Source organism: Setaria italica, chromosome II, assembly GCF_000263155.2.
Source record: "Setaria italica strain Yugu1 chromosome II, Setaria_italica_v2.0, whole genome shotgun sequence".
NCBI lineage: Eukaryota > Viridiplantae > Streptophyta > Magnoliopsida > Poales > Poaceae > Setaria > Setaria italica.
The window spans coordinates 33,043,797-33,057,261 of NC_028451.1; the positions used below are offsets into that span (position 1 = coordinate 33,043,797).

Below are 13,465 nucleotides of genomic sequence, written 5' to 3' on the forward strand. Positions count from 1 at the left end.
GTGTGCCAACGGCTAGTTTTTGTGCTTTGGGCTATTTATACCCCACGACCTCCATTCTTGGGGGGTTGATGTTCCTGAGGTAAAAACAGTGTTCCTAGCTCATCCTAAGCCAGGCCAAAGTCAAGAAAAGCTCTCCCCAACCCCTCTTTGTGAAGTTGTGTGATTCTAGTGAAATCTTGAGAATTGGGTGGTAGAGAAGCCAATAGAGAGCAATTGTGAGCTGAGAAGAGCAATCCATAGCTTGAGCACTTGTGGTTCGTGTTGAGAAAGCTTTGAAGCAATTGTCACTCTAGGAGGTTTGCCTCCTAGACGGCTTGGTGTCGCCAGCTAGCTCCCAAGGTGTGGTGAGCAGCAGCAAGTTTGTGAGGGCTGTGATCTTGCCTCCGAAAGGGAAAAGATCAACTAGTGGAGATGAGGAAAGTGGTTGAGAGAGACCCGGCTTGTTGGAAGGAAGTTGGAAAAGACTCGTATTCCAATAGGCTCCTCAACGTAGACGTAGGATTCATTGGGTTGAATCTGAACTTCAGATAAACAAATCCTCGTGTTTTCATTATGCTTTGCATTACTTGTTGGATTCTAGCAATTTACTTGTGCTTCCTGCTCAATCTACTTGGGCGTGTCATTACTGTGTGCTGGGACATGTTCATCCTGCTAAATATCATCTACAAGCTACACTCCTCAAGTTTGGACATTGTTAGTCAGTTGCACTGCACCAGACCAGTCTGACCGACCTGTCCGGCAGCAAAAACTTAAGTGGTTTGAATTTGGGTAAAAATTATCAATTCGCCTATTCACCCTCCCCTCTAGGCGACATCAAGATCCTTTCAACAATGTATATCCCAATTTTCAAAAATCTAATGAAAGTTTTATGTCAAGCTTAAACATCCATAAAATGATTCTATGGAGAATTTTCAGAACCATTGAAAATAGTAAATGAGTTAAAAAATTGTCAAAACTTATGCAAGACATCTTATATGTAGTCTATTATATTTAAAAAATATATTGGTGTATATAAGATAATTAATTTTCTGTGTTACTTCACAATGATTCAATAAAATGAAAAAAGAAAAAGAAAAACGTTAAGCCGAGAAGGAATGAACAAGGCCCGTTTTGGCCAAAATGGCCCAACCATTTATGACCGTCCATCACCGATCTGATGGCTCCGATTGCACTCTCATGATATATAATCTACTGCATCCAGTCCGAACCCTAGCTCTTGTCCTCCTGGTTCCCACACACCTCCCACCCGTCCTCTGCCTTCACCCCATGTTGCGCCTCCTCCTCGCCTCCGCTGCTTCCTCCCCGGCGGTTCTAATCCACCTGCTCGCCCGAGACGTCCTCCTCGCCTCCCCCCTCGCCTCCCTTGCTCCCCTCCTCACCTTCCCCGTAACGAAGCCATTGCGGCGGCGTAGAGCCCCGACCGTTGCGGCACACGGGTGCTGGCTGGTACCAAATCCAGTCGCGGCAGGCCTAGATTCGGCTGCCACGAACCCAAATCCAGCGGCAACGGCTCATGACCAGGCGGTCTCGGTGCTCCGTCCACCGCGTCAGTGACGGGCCTAGGTTGTGGCTGGTGTGTTCCGCTGGAGGCCACGAGGGGTATCGGCGCGTCAGGATTCACCTTTTCCCTCGTGGCACCAGCAACTAGCATGACATCGCGGCCACGCCTACTATTCGCTGCATCCATATCCCTCCTTCTCCCTCCCCTCCATCGAAGCCAGGGGCGCCGACGAGGACGACACTAGGCCTCGCCTCCAGGGATCCTTCCATGTGAAAGGATATAGGATGTTGACTAGAGGAGGGAAATAGTCGAACATGAAAATTTTTACAACTTCGAACAAGTTTATCAGCGACATCCGAAAATTTTCGAAGATTGTTCCGGAAATTTTGAAACTTTCGGAATTTTCGAAGAAATCTTTGAATTTTCTGGAGATTAGAGAATTTGAACTACAACCTTATGAAAAACTTGCTGAAAAAGTAAATTGACAAATATAAGTTATGCAACAGGTTATTCTAGGCCTTTGGCATAAGATAGAACAGCTAGAAACTTGCTAGAAAAGTAGATCGAGCACAAACCCTAAAAATATGTTCTATGCTTGAATATGAACGAATTTAAAAGCAACAAGCACAAGAGACACAAGGATTTGTTTCCCGGAGTTCAGCTTCACACCTTGAAGCCTACGTCTCCGTTGAAGACCCACGAAGTGTGGGCTTTTCACTCCTAAGCCACTTTCCTCCCTCTAGCGACCACAAAGATCAAGCTAGAGTCACTTACTCAATTATCGGGGTAATACAAACTTCCCGAGGCAGCCACAATCCTTGGATGCTCCATGGGCAATGCCTAGCCCGCTAGGAGTTTCAAGCTCCAAGAGTAACAAATGCGAAACCATCGGCTTGACAAAGAACAAGGTGCTCAACAGATGGGAAATCAGGTCACTAGCACTCTCCCTTGAATCCCTCCTTAAATCCCTGACCAAAGCTTCACCTAAAGGCCAAGAAGGGAGTAAAGAGTGGCTTTGAATATTTCTGAACAGCACAGGTCAGTAAGAGGTCAAGGGGGCTGCTGTGGGAGGGGGTGAGGCAGTATTTATACCCCTTCACCCCAAAACTAGCCGTTGGGGGTTAAGTTCCGGAATTTTCCGGAACTTTTTTTTGGAAACTTCCAAAACCTTCAGATTCTTTTGGAGAACTTTTCGAGAAAATTCCATACCACAGGAACTCCTTCAAAAACTCTGTCAACTCCAGAATATTCCGGAACATTTTTAGGAAAATTCCGAAACTCTAAAGTTAGCACCAATCTAAGTATCCCCATGTGATGTGCAGGTGCAAAGGTGTCTCTCATAGATTTTTTAGTCATCTTGAGCACCTTTTTCAATGTAAAGACTAGAGATTACACATCCCTCTTAATAGTGCGGCATTTCTATACTCAAATTCAAATCAAAAATGAATTTAGTCTTCAAGTATGCTGTTTATATATTCATTCCTTTTGAGGGGTCAATCACAAGTGCTCCATATCCAATAATCCTTTTAAACCAGCTTATGCACCTGAAACTTTGTTAGGTACTTAAGCTTGCGTCATTAATTCATCAAAACCCAATTAAGGGGGGCAAGATACTTTTCACACGACCTTGCGCCGGGCGAGCGAGGTGTCAGGCCGGCTGGAGCAGCTCGCAGCCGGCGCTCCACCGAGGGTCACCAGATCAATCCCATAGCCTGCAGCCCCGTCGTCACTCCCTCGCCGAGCAGGTGAGGTGCAGGGTGAGCTCGAGCTGCTATTCATGACCGTGCAGCTCTCCTCCCAGTTCGAGCAGATGCGACATGGAGCTAAGGTCGCCCCGTCGATCCACTACAAGATACAAGAAACCTGTTTGAGGCACATGGGCGTGTGGGCAGATGTTGAGACACGGTGAGTTTTCTTGCTGATTTGGTTTGGTGACTGCATGGTGAATCTACATCAGGATTGTTCATTTGGTTACATGCAGTAGTGTTTTGGATGCTCACATCTTTTGTATGTTGTGGAATTTCTGCTAATTGTGTTAAGTTCAGTTCAGTTGCAGTAAGCTCTCCTGTTCTATTTGCATCATTGGATGCAAGCTACCAGTTTATCTTTGCTAATGATGTTAAGTTCAGTTCAGTAGCAGTAAATACTCATTTGCTTGCCTTGACTTAATCTGCATATTTCTTACGACCAAGTCTTACCGTAGTCTTTGCTTAGTGCTTTGATAAGTGGTACTGCAACACACTAGCTTTTGTGTTTATGACAGCTTCACAGTCGACTTCCCTGCAATACACATGGTAGTCCTTCTGTATATATTTGAAGAATAGATGGCTATCTCAAATTTGGCTATTCATGTTGATGCTTTGCTTCTCTACTGCCTTTTATTTTTGTGCTCAGATTTGATATAGATATATTCCTGTGTTCATCATGCATTTGAGTTGATGTTGGCAAATGTACATTTGTTTGCCATATGCATGTTTCAAATAAGCAGGTTTCATAATTGAAGTTTTTGAACTTCTTGTCATTTGAGATATTGGAGCCACTATTTTTTTTATAGTGCAAATCTGCGGATCTAGATTTTTTTTTATCCCTATTGGTAGTTTGATTTGTATCGTAGTAGAACACTGATACACTGAGTAATCTTGGTGTTCTTTGTTGCAATACACTGATACACTGAGTAATCTTGGTGTTCTTTGTCAGGCTGGGGTGGAGTCCACCATCACTGCCAATAGGTGACTAAATTTCCTCTCTACACCCTGTATAGTCTCTACTGTAAAAATCTATACATCTTGTATGGTGGTTAATTAGGCAACTGATGTGGTCAGGTGAGGCTATACAGGATCAATTTGTGCTAATCTCATGAGGTTGTGCAAATTGGACTAATGCTATAGCTGTTTATTTTATATCTCGATTGAAGCTTTAGAGGTCTCTGAAAAAGACATGTGCATGCATGCCAGATCTCTATTGTGTTATTTGAATACTCACGTCATCTACAACTTCCATTCAGGACATGTAGTTGCTTATCTCAATTTTTGGTAATTCATTTATGTGAACACAGTTGATCAGATAAAAACATATGATTGGAGTTGAAATAAGTCAAAAGTAATGACCCAGTTCTTGCAAATTGCATACTGTGCAGATCTTGGGAAAAGAACATGTCTAACATGTTCCCGCAAAAATCTGATCACATTTAATTTAAATTCAGGCAAGCAAATTGGTAGCTGTTGGGCATCTTGCAGCAAGTGTGGTGTAAAGGTTAGTTTCTACCATATATAAGAATGTCATTAGGTAGATCAGCTTATCAGATGAACACCATTTCGCTAGGTTCAGTACTAATAATGTTGTGTCAAAGAACAAATTGACTATTGACCCAATGCTTGTGAGCTGCGACTTCAATTTACAGTTCTCTATAGTTCCTTGTACAATTGCTCCAGATCCTTGCTCCTTGCACAAATAAATGTTGGGATCTGTTTGCTACATACATCTTCAGCTCTAATGTCTATTGCATTATAGTATACTTACCTCACCAGCTATCATCGTTTCTAGATTAATCTTTGCGTGCATCTAAAAGAAACATGGTGATCCATTGATGTGAAATAGTTGTGATTGCATATCCATTTTGTTCAAATGAGCATGATGTTCTGTCATGTATTAGAAAATGATGTTTCTAGTTTCATAAGTTCCCAATATAACTTTGTATAATTGTTTAGAACAATTAGTTCTTGCTGCACCAACAAATGGATGACTTGTTAATGCAACTGCAGGAACCAAAACATAAAAGGATAAGGACTAAGAGGAGATGAAGTAGTATGCTAAATTCGAGGTGAAACTAGAGCTTCTGCTAGGTCAACGTCCGCCAAGCCAAACTAATTGAATGATGGTACGAATTTTGCTGGAACAAACTTTTGCTGTTGCAACAAGATGCATTCTTCCAAAACCTATCTTTTGTTGTTTTTGGTGCTTGAATGGCTTATGTGCCATGGTGCATTGCTTTTGATGCTAGATGAAAACATGTATGTGATCTGATATTGTATCTGATTTGATGCTGTAAGTGGGTTGTGTTAACTGAATTCTGATAACTGAGCTAAAAAACTATATATTCTGGACGTTAATTCGTATTATGGAAAATGTGCTGAAAAATTGGCCAAAGTTTGGTGGGCTGAATTTTTATGGGTTGTGTTACTGGGCTAAAATTTGAGTGGGCATGGCAAAAAAAATTGTATCAGCTTATGGGCCTATTTCACAAATAGGCCGTGATGAGGTCAATGTCCATGTCAGCAGCCATCTCAGCGTCCACATCATCGGCCACGTCACCTGCCATGTGTCATCAGCCACGCCAGCTGCCACGTAATCAGCAACGTCAACCGTCACGTCATCAGCCACATCAGTTGCCACGTAATCAGCCACATCAACTGACACGTCATCAGCCAGGTCATCATCATCCTCCGTGTCATCAACCACGTCACATGTTGCTGACGTGTTTGTTTGATCCATGACGAATATTAACAAATGTGGCATCAGTCTATGATGTTTATTTTTGTCACTAAAGTTGGACTTGGGTTGGGCTAAGCAGGCCTGAGTCTATTTTGTGATGAATTAGAAACGTCACGGATTGTATCAATCTGTGACGATTATGACTAAAACATCACAAGGCGTAATTTGTGACGCTTAATAAATGACGTTACGTGAAATCGTCACAGACACTGTTTTATGACGGTTTTATGATTTTTTTTGTTACAGATTAACAGGTTTCTTGTAGTGATGGGAGATCCTGCAAATAGCATGGGAGGTAATTGCAGCATTCGTCCGGGTTCATGCATGCCTCAGTATTTTTTTTTAAAAAAAGGAGTTTATTATTTTTGTTTCTAGCTCAATATAAGCATCTGATCGAGTGATCGGAGCTCGAAGTAGTACTGCATGAAACTAGTCTACCTGAGCTGAGCTGGAGGGGGTCGCTTCCATTCATGAAACAGCTTGCCAATTTTGTAGATGAGTGCTGCTCGTTGAGCACGAGAGACTTGTGGGAGAAAACGATGAGGGCATCATCCTATGCCGGCCGTCGTTGCATAGAACCACAAATAATAAACGTACGATCGCTGCATGGTCTTCACAATCACAAGCACCACGACAGGTCAAATCGGCTCCTCGGCGGACCACTCGAAGAGCAGTAGAATCAGTGTACTTAAGTGTCTGGCAACTACCCGTCCACTCGTACTAACAACAGCAAAAGCCGTGTGCCCTGCCCTGCGCCGGCCGGCAACCTCTCGGCGTCGGCTAGGCCTCCTCTACGATCAGGAAAGCAGGTGGCCTGCGGCTGCGAGGCTGCGCCCGGCCCTGGCCTAGACCAAACGGCTACCACGAGCTACGGCCCGGCTGCCCTCGCCACCAGCTTTTACCTATGATCCGGTCATCTTTGTTCAGAAAGCCTGATCGGATCCATCCATCCCTTGGACTGCGCCAGGGTTGCTACAGTGCCCTGCCGCTGCGCCTATGCATTCAGGCTTCAGCGGCAGCCAGCCACTGTAGCATTCTCCACCTCCGGCCAAGCCTGGCTGGTCAAAGATCGCTGAGCCATCCTACCTACGTGCTCCTCCTACTCACACCAGCGGGGCCAGCTACGGCCAAAAGGGCGAGAAGCCGAGAAGGTCGCCAGAGGTACAAGTCGAACAGAGAAAGAAAAAATGAAGCGAAAAAAATGATTTTTTAAAAAAAAAGGCAGGAGAAAATAAAAAGGGAGGGTCGACACGGCCTCGGAAGCCGTGCGCTCATGCCTTTATTATTGGTCACTGGGGCTAGTCAGTGGTAGGCTTTATGAGAAGTGGTTGCCACAGGGCAGAGAGCCCCTTTTCCTTGGCCTTTCGTGGATTCGGGTCTCATGGCAACGGCCTTGGAATCGCGGCCGTTGATTGTTCCGTCCTCTTCAGCTTCTGAGAAGAGGAGGGCCCGCCACCAGCTCACCCGTGTGCCAGAGAGCATCTTCTCTGAGGCAGGCAGGCTGACTGGTGGGGCTAGGAGGTGATCTAGATTTGTTTACGCATTAAATAATTTTGTCTTGGACTGCTGTCTCCGGCCAGGGTCCTTGTAGTTGGAACCGGGAACTGGTGCGCGCACTGCAGCAAGAGTACACCGAAGATTCACAAACTCCCAAAACACCAAGGCACAAGATGTTTTCTTGCTATCTTAGTTTATCTAAAACTTAAAAAAAATCAGGAAATTATATTCTATAATCTCAACGCACTGTTGTGTTTCATATTTGTTGAAAACTTGAAATTACAGTAATCAAATTTAATGTGGAAGCACTTGCACCGTGATTGTTTATGGAAAGAATATAGTCAAAATTAGGATTGTTGGTCTGATCTCCAACCTTCAAAAATTTTCGTAGTTTCCTCATATGAGGGTGAGATAAACTTTAGTCATAAATCGACAAATGAAATGCTAAAACCGAGTAAAAATTCTCCAATGCATTGCATTTGTTGAGGCTGAGGACTTGGCTGTATTGGTTTTTTTATGAGGAAGATACACAGTTGATTCAGTGTGCGTGGATTAGAGTGGCTTTTTGAACCACTTTACAGGAGAAACGCAAGATCAAAGCGACAGGTGGGAGTAGAGTGGTTTTTGTATTTTCATTAACGATAATGAATAATTATTGCTCGCGTATGATAGATAAAAGGCAATGCGTCCTTTTGTGGCCCACATTGTATTATGTGTTCCTAGATGTCGGGAGGCATTGCTAACCTTTGCCTACAAACAATAGGAAAGACAACAAGAAATTAGGGATGGAAACTAATCAATTTTTTTTTTCTTGTATTAATTGCAGATTTTTTTGGATTTTACGTGGATGTGTATACGGATAGGAGTTTTTAAATAACGGTCATGGTGCAATGTTGTTTCTTAATTGTACTTAGATATTGATTCAAATGGTCCGTCATAATTATAGAAGACGTGAATCAATAATTTTACAAGGACATAAAAACATTCTCTATATCAATAAATAATTTGGTTCACTATGGACAAATAGCTAGTTTTGGTAGCTACCTGAAGAAGCATATGAGAAGCACAAGCTAGCACTAAACATTTTTTTCCCACAACCTGAGTGTATGCACAAGTACAGAGTAGTGGGAGTGAGTAAATAAAGTGGGTGAGAGGTAATGACATGTGACAAAAGTTGAAAAATCTGGCATATATCCAGCAGACATACTGATTTTACTACAACACTACATCCAAAGGGTTTCTTCCTTGGTTTAATTTTTGTTTTCATCTTGGGTGTCCTCCTTTAGTTTCATCATGATATACTCAAGATAACATATAACAAAGCGATCTTTATATCACATTAAATATAAGTTAATGAATCTTCTGTTGAAGCCTTTCATGAACATAAGTGTGCCAAAATAACCAAGCAAAGTACATAACTAGATTAAAAACGAATGGGAAATGCACAAGTAGTACAGTTGAGTTAAGCAATGTTTGCATCCCTTCCTAGATTGCACAAACCAAAATTTTGGATTATAACAAACTAGGTTGTGCAATCTGCACAATCCAGGTTGGAGTTGACTGTGAGAATCATGCAATCAGGATTGATGCTTTGTTTGGATCTCTCTAAGATGGTCCAGGCTGCATATGTGGAAGCCTTTTCCTTGTGCAAACTGAGGGGGATCCAAACACAGGTCTTGTACTCAAATGGAGAAGACTTGGCACGCCGCCTACAAATTTACAAGCGCTAGCTCGCGGCAGCAGCAGTCCGCGGTGGACGTAGGGAAATCGATGCGAGGAGAAGAAGAAAGAAGAGTGGAAGTGGCTTAGACACATGTGGGTCCTCGGCCTGCATGCTGCGGACCGGGGGAATCTGGCAGAACTATCACGTTCCGAGGGAACGGAAGCGGTCAGAGTCCCTTTTGGATTTTTGGAATATCGTGGGAACCCCGGGGCGGGGGTCTGCCTCCTGCCTGCTCCTGCTCGTGCTGGCGCTGCAGCCATGCACAGCACAGCAGCAGCCGCAGCGGCAGAAGCCAGTAGAAGAAACAGAGCCCAATGCCAGCCAGCCCAGTGCCCACCCCCACACCACATGACGCAGCTGAGCTGGGAGCCGCAGCAATCAAGCCATCCCATCTCCCTCCGTCGCAGGCACCACTCACCCGGTCACCCGGAGAGAAGCGAAGCGAAGGCGAAGCTAGTGGCCAGCTAGCTAGTCGTCCCAGCCGGCCGGCCGGCCGGCCGGCGGAGATCTCTTTGTCCGGCCTTTACGCTTCCGGCTCCGGATTAGACCCGTCGCTCTGAAGATCTGGCGCCAGTCGCCTAATCATGACGCTGCCGTTCCTCTCGGTTCTCCCGCACGGACAGTCCACTGCAGCAGCTACTCCCTAGTAGTAGTGCCTACCGCCTAGGGCTACCACTAGCTGACTCCCTAGTACCCGCAGTGCACTGTGCTGCAGCCGCGACCCTCCCGGGAACAAGACTGTACCTGTACGCCTCTCCCGCACCGGCACCGCGGCTCCCTACGTACCTGTACTGTCTCGCAGTCGGCAGTCCGATCGACCCGTCACTCGCGACAGCTGTGAGAGCGGCGACTTGGGATCCATCGCGATTTGCGAGCAGTGTCCAAGGCAGACCCTGCGCAGGCGAGGCGCAGCAGCAACTGCCTTTCACATCTTTGACTCCCATGAGCGCACGCAAAAGGTAACGAGCTGAGCCGAAACAGTCTCAGGAGGAAAAAGCGGTTTAATTGAATGAAAGAGAGATCTCTTTCCGGACTCGTCGCCCAAAAGATTGCCCTCTCTGCTCGCCCTGGATATCAATCAGAATGGCTAGCTCAGCTGCTAGTCTGCAACTACTACTTCTGTACAACAACTTGCATGGCATTGATTAGTTCTCCCGGAGGACCGATCGGATCGATGGCACTAGTTGCGAGTGCTTGGCACAGCGGTGCAATTAGCAGTAGAACCCTAACCAAAAGACATCAACCAAAAAGAAGCGATCCCATCTACCAGTTGGAACGGAACACGTCGATCGAACTAGAGCTAGAGCTAGAACAACAAAACGGCCGCGCCCGCCGCTGCATGCACCAGCATGCGTTTGCTTATGGGCGCAGGCCAGGTGAGTTAGCTAGCCGACTAGCTAGTGCTAGCTGGGGACGAGGCGGCGGACGGCGCCGCCACGCTCAGGCTTAGGTCGGCGCCCTCCAGCGCCAGCCGCGGCTTCCTGGCATGCGACGTGGCCGGCTCGTCTACCTCCTCAGGGGAAGCCGGCCTCTTGGTGCCCGCGCCGCTCGTGTCGGCGCTGAGGCGCACGCCGAACAGCATGGTGGGCGCGGCGGCCGCGGCGGAGCGCGCGGTGCCGCTGCTGCCGGCTTCCCCGCCGCCGCCGCTCTTGTCGGCGTGCTGCGGCGGGGGCGAGGGCTCCTCGGCGATGGTGAGCGAGCTGCTGGACGTGGTGCTCCCGCCGGAGTTGTTGAGCCCGGCGGCCACGGCGGGTGTCGCGGGCTTCTTGCTGCGCGCCTGCAGGCCGAGGCCCTGCAGGAACGCGGCGGCGGCCGGGCTGGGCGCCACGGGGCGCACGTGGTTCTGCACGAAGTAGATGATGTCGTTGTAGAGCTTGCGCATGTGCGCCAGCTCCTGCAGCAGCGCCGTGTTGCTACGCCGCAGCCGCTCGTTCTCCTCCATCAGCACGGCCGCGGTGGCCGCGCGCCCCGACCCGGCGCCGCCCGCGCCCTCGGTGGGCAGCAGCGGCGACGGCGCCGGGGGAGCGCCCAGGGCCAAGAGCCGCGTGGCCACCGGCGCGGCGGCGTGCGGCTCCCGCCAGTGCGGGTGCGGGAACGCGACGCCCATGCCGTGCGCGGCCGCCACCGCTACCCCGTCGTCCCCGCCCACGAACGGGTGGTGGTGCGGGGCGCCCGGGTGGAACAGCGGGAAGTGCGGCGGCGCGAAGAAGGGCGGGGGCGACGGCGACGCCGTGGACGCCGACGTCTTGCGCCGGTGGATCTCGCAGAGAAGCTGCTTCTCTCCCTTCCGGAAGAACTCGTTCGCGAACTCCCACCGCTCCGGCACGACCTTCCGGAAGCCCTGCATTGCGACATCGTATTGCCATCACCACCCCGTCCATGCAAGAAGAACACGTACGTCGTGGCACGGGCGAAGTGAGAGAGCAAGGCGACTCACGTAGGTGTTGAGCTGGCGGACGAAGGAGGAGAAGTTGTTGTGCTTGAAGTAGTTGGGGAGGATATCGCGCGCGAACTCCGGCGGGCGCCAGACGACGAAGGTGGACACCCGGTCGTCCCCCCAGGAGACGATGTGGTCCGTGGCCGGGTCGTCCACCAGCTGGTACGTCTTGGTCAGGAACGGCGCCGGCACCGCTTTCTGCGCGGCCGCCTGCGCCGCGGCGTCGCACTCCCAGCTCCCGCACCTCTCCATCCTCTCCATCCCGGTCTCTCCCTGGCCTCCTACAGCTACAGGAGACGAAGCGCCGACGAAGGTTTCTTGGGGTTTTAACTTCTTCCCTTTGAGCAGAGGTGGACGATACGAGGCGAGCGGGTGACCGGGCTATTTTAACTGGGGTGGTGGTAGTGGTGAATACGGGGAGGGGGCGAGCTGAGCAGTGAAGGCGAGTGTGGGTTGTGTGCTCCTGCCTCGGGGAGCGTGTGGGCGGTGGGGGTGGTGGGAGGGAATATGTGTCGCTCTGTCTGTCTGGGTGTTTTGGAGAGAGGGATTGGAAGTTTGGAGATGCAGCTTTCAAGGTAGACCCGTGACACTTCCGACCACCAGCGTCGTCTCTGATTTCCCTCTGCTTCTGCTTCGAGTCCAGCCATCCATCCAGCCGTTCTTTTCTGGGCTTTCTCGAGGATCTTTTGCACCCTCTCCCTTCTTTTAACCCTTTCGCCATTTTCCCCCTGCAAAGCGAGCTTTTTTTACACGGACGGGAACGGGATCGGCGTTTCACCTCTCTTTCCCGTCCGCTCCTGCCCCCGGCACAGGCTCCTCCTCGTACATTTCTGGAAAGGTCCCCCCGGGCGGACAAGCACTGCAACAGTTTTGGAAGCATCTCCCCGGACCCTGAATTCTTTTTTCTCGGCTGCAGGAAAAGGATATAGGGAAGCTGAAGCCCAAGCGGAAACAGATCCTCTGCGGTACTGCCCTCTGCAGTCACTAATGTGTGGATCCGAGCCGAGCTCACGCGTCAGTGGCCCAACCTGCAGGGGCAGTACTGCAGGCGAGTCCCGTCCGCCCAAGCCATGCTGCGAGCCATTCCTATTGGCCGGTCAATGTTACCCTGACGTGCCACTCGGAAATTAAAAATTGGAGGTTACGCTGTCGTACGTGGCGTCAACTTGCAGGGATAGGAAGACGGTTTTACCATCGGTACAGTACGGTGCAGAGCTTCTTGGATCAGAGCACCGTTCCATGTGGCTCGAGCGGTGCCCAGTGCATATCACGTGCTGTCGCTGGGTTGCAAACCCAAACAAAATTGTGCCTTGTACCAGTATTTTGATTGCGAAGGGGTACTTCATACTTGTATGTACGAGTCGCTGAAACCGGATCAGATACGTCCATCCATATAATGAACAAATAAAATGGATACGGGTCGGGTCAAAAACAGGAATAATAAATAGATTAGATGAAAGTACAGGCATATCACACCTGCAACAAAAGTGAATTTGTCAATTAAAGCGCTAAATTCATAGTTTCCCACATTCTTTTCATATTTACATATCACAAAGTTTTTAAAGAAAAATACAAACACCAAGTACAAATTCGATCAAAAATATCCATATACAAAGTAAAAGATGTCGCGCGTACAAGAAAAGTGAATTCACGAACACCCAGTAATTACCTACAAAATTATCATATTTGTTCTTTTATCGTGTATGATTTGCAAATCCAGCAAAAAATTCTCTAATAAAACGAATATACACTAGATTTAGAGGGGGGAAATCAACTTTTGATTGCGTACTTTATATATGTGAAACATAGGTGCAAT

At 48.1% G+C, this 13,465-nt stretch overlaps 1 protein-coding gene across 1 annotated transcript; it reads right to left on the minus strand.

Moving 5' to 3' along the window:
* Positions 1–10,212: 10,212 nt before the first annotated feature.
* Positions 10,213–12,149, minus strand: LOC101756148 (heat stress transcription factor B-4c). Its single transcript, XM_004956946.3, has 2 exons — positions 11,650–12,149; positions 10,213–11,553 (listed from the first exon to the last, which is right to left on the minus strand). The coding sequence occupies exons 1-2, from the start codon at positions 11,908–11,910 to the stop codon at positions 10,606–10,608; spliced, it is 1,209 nt and encodes a 402-aa protein (XP_004957003.1). The 5' UTR covers positions 11,911–12,149; the 3' UTR covers positions 10,213–10,605.
* Positions 12,150–13,465: the final 1,316 nt, after the last annotated feature.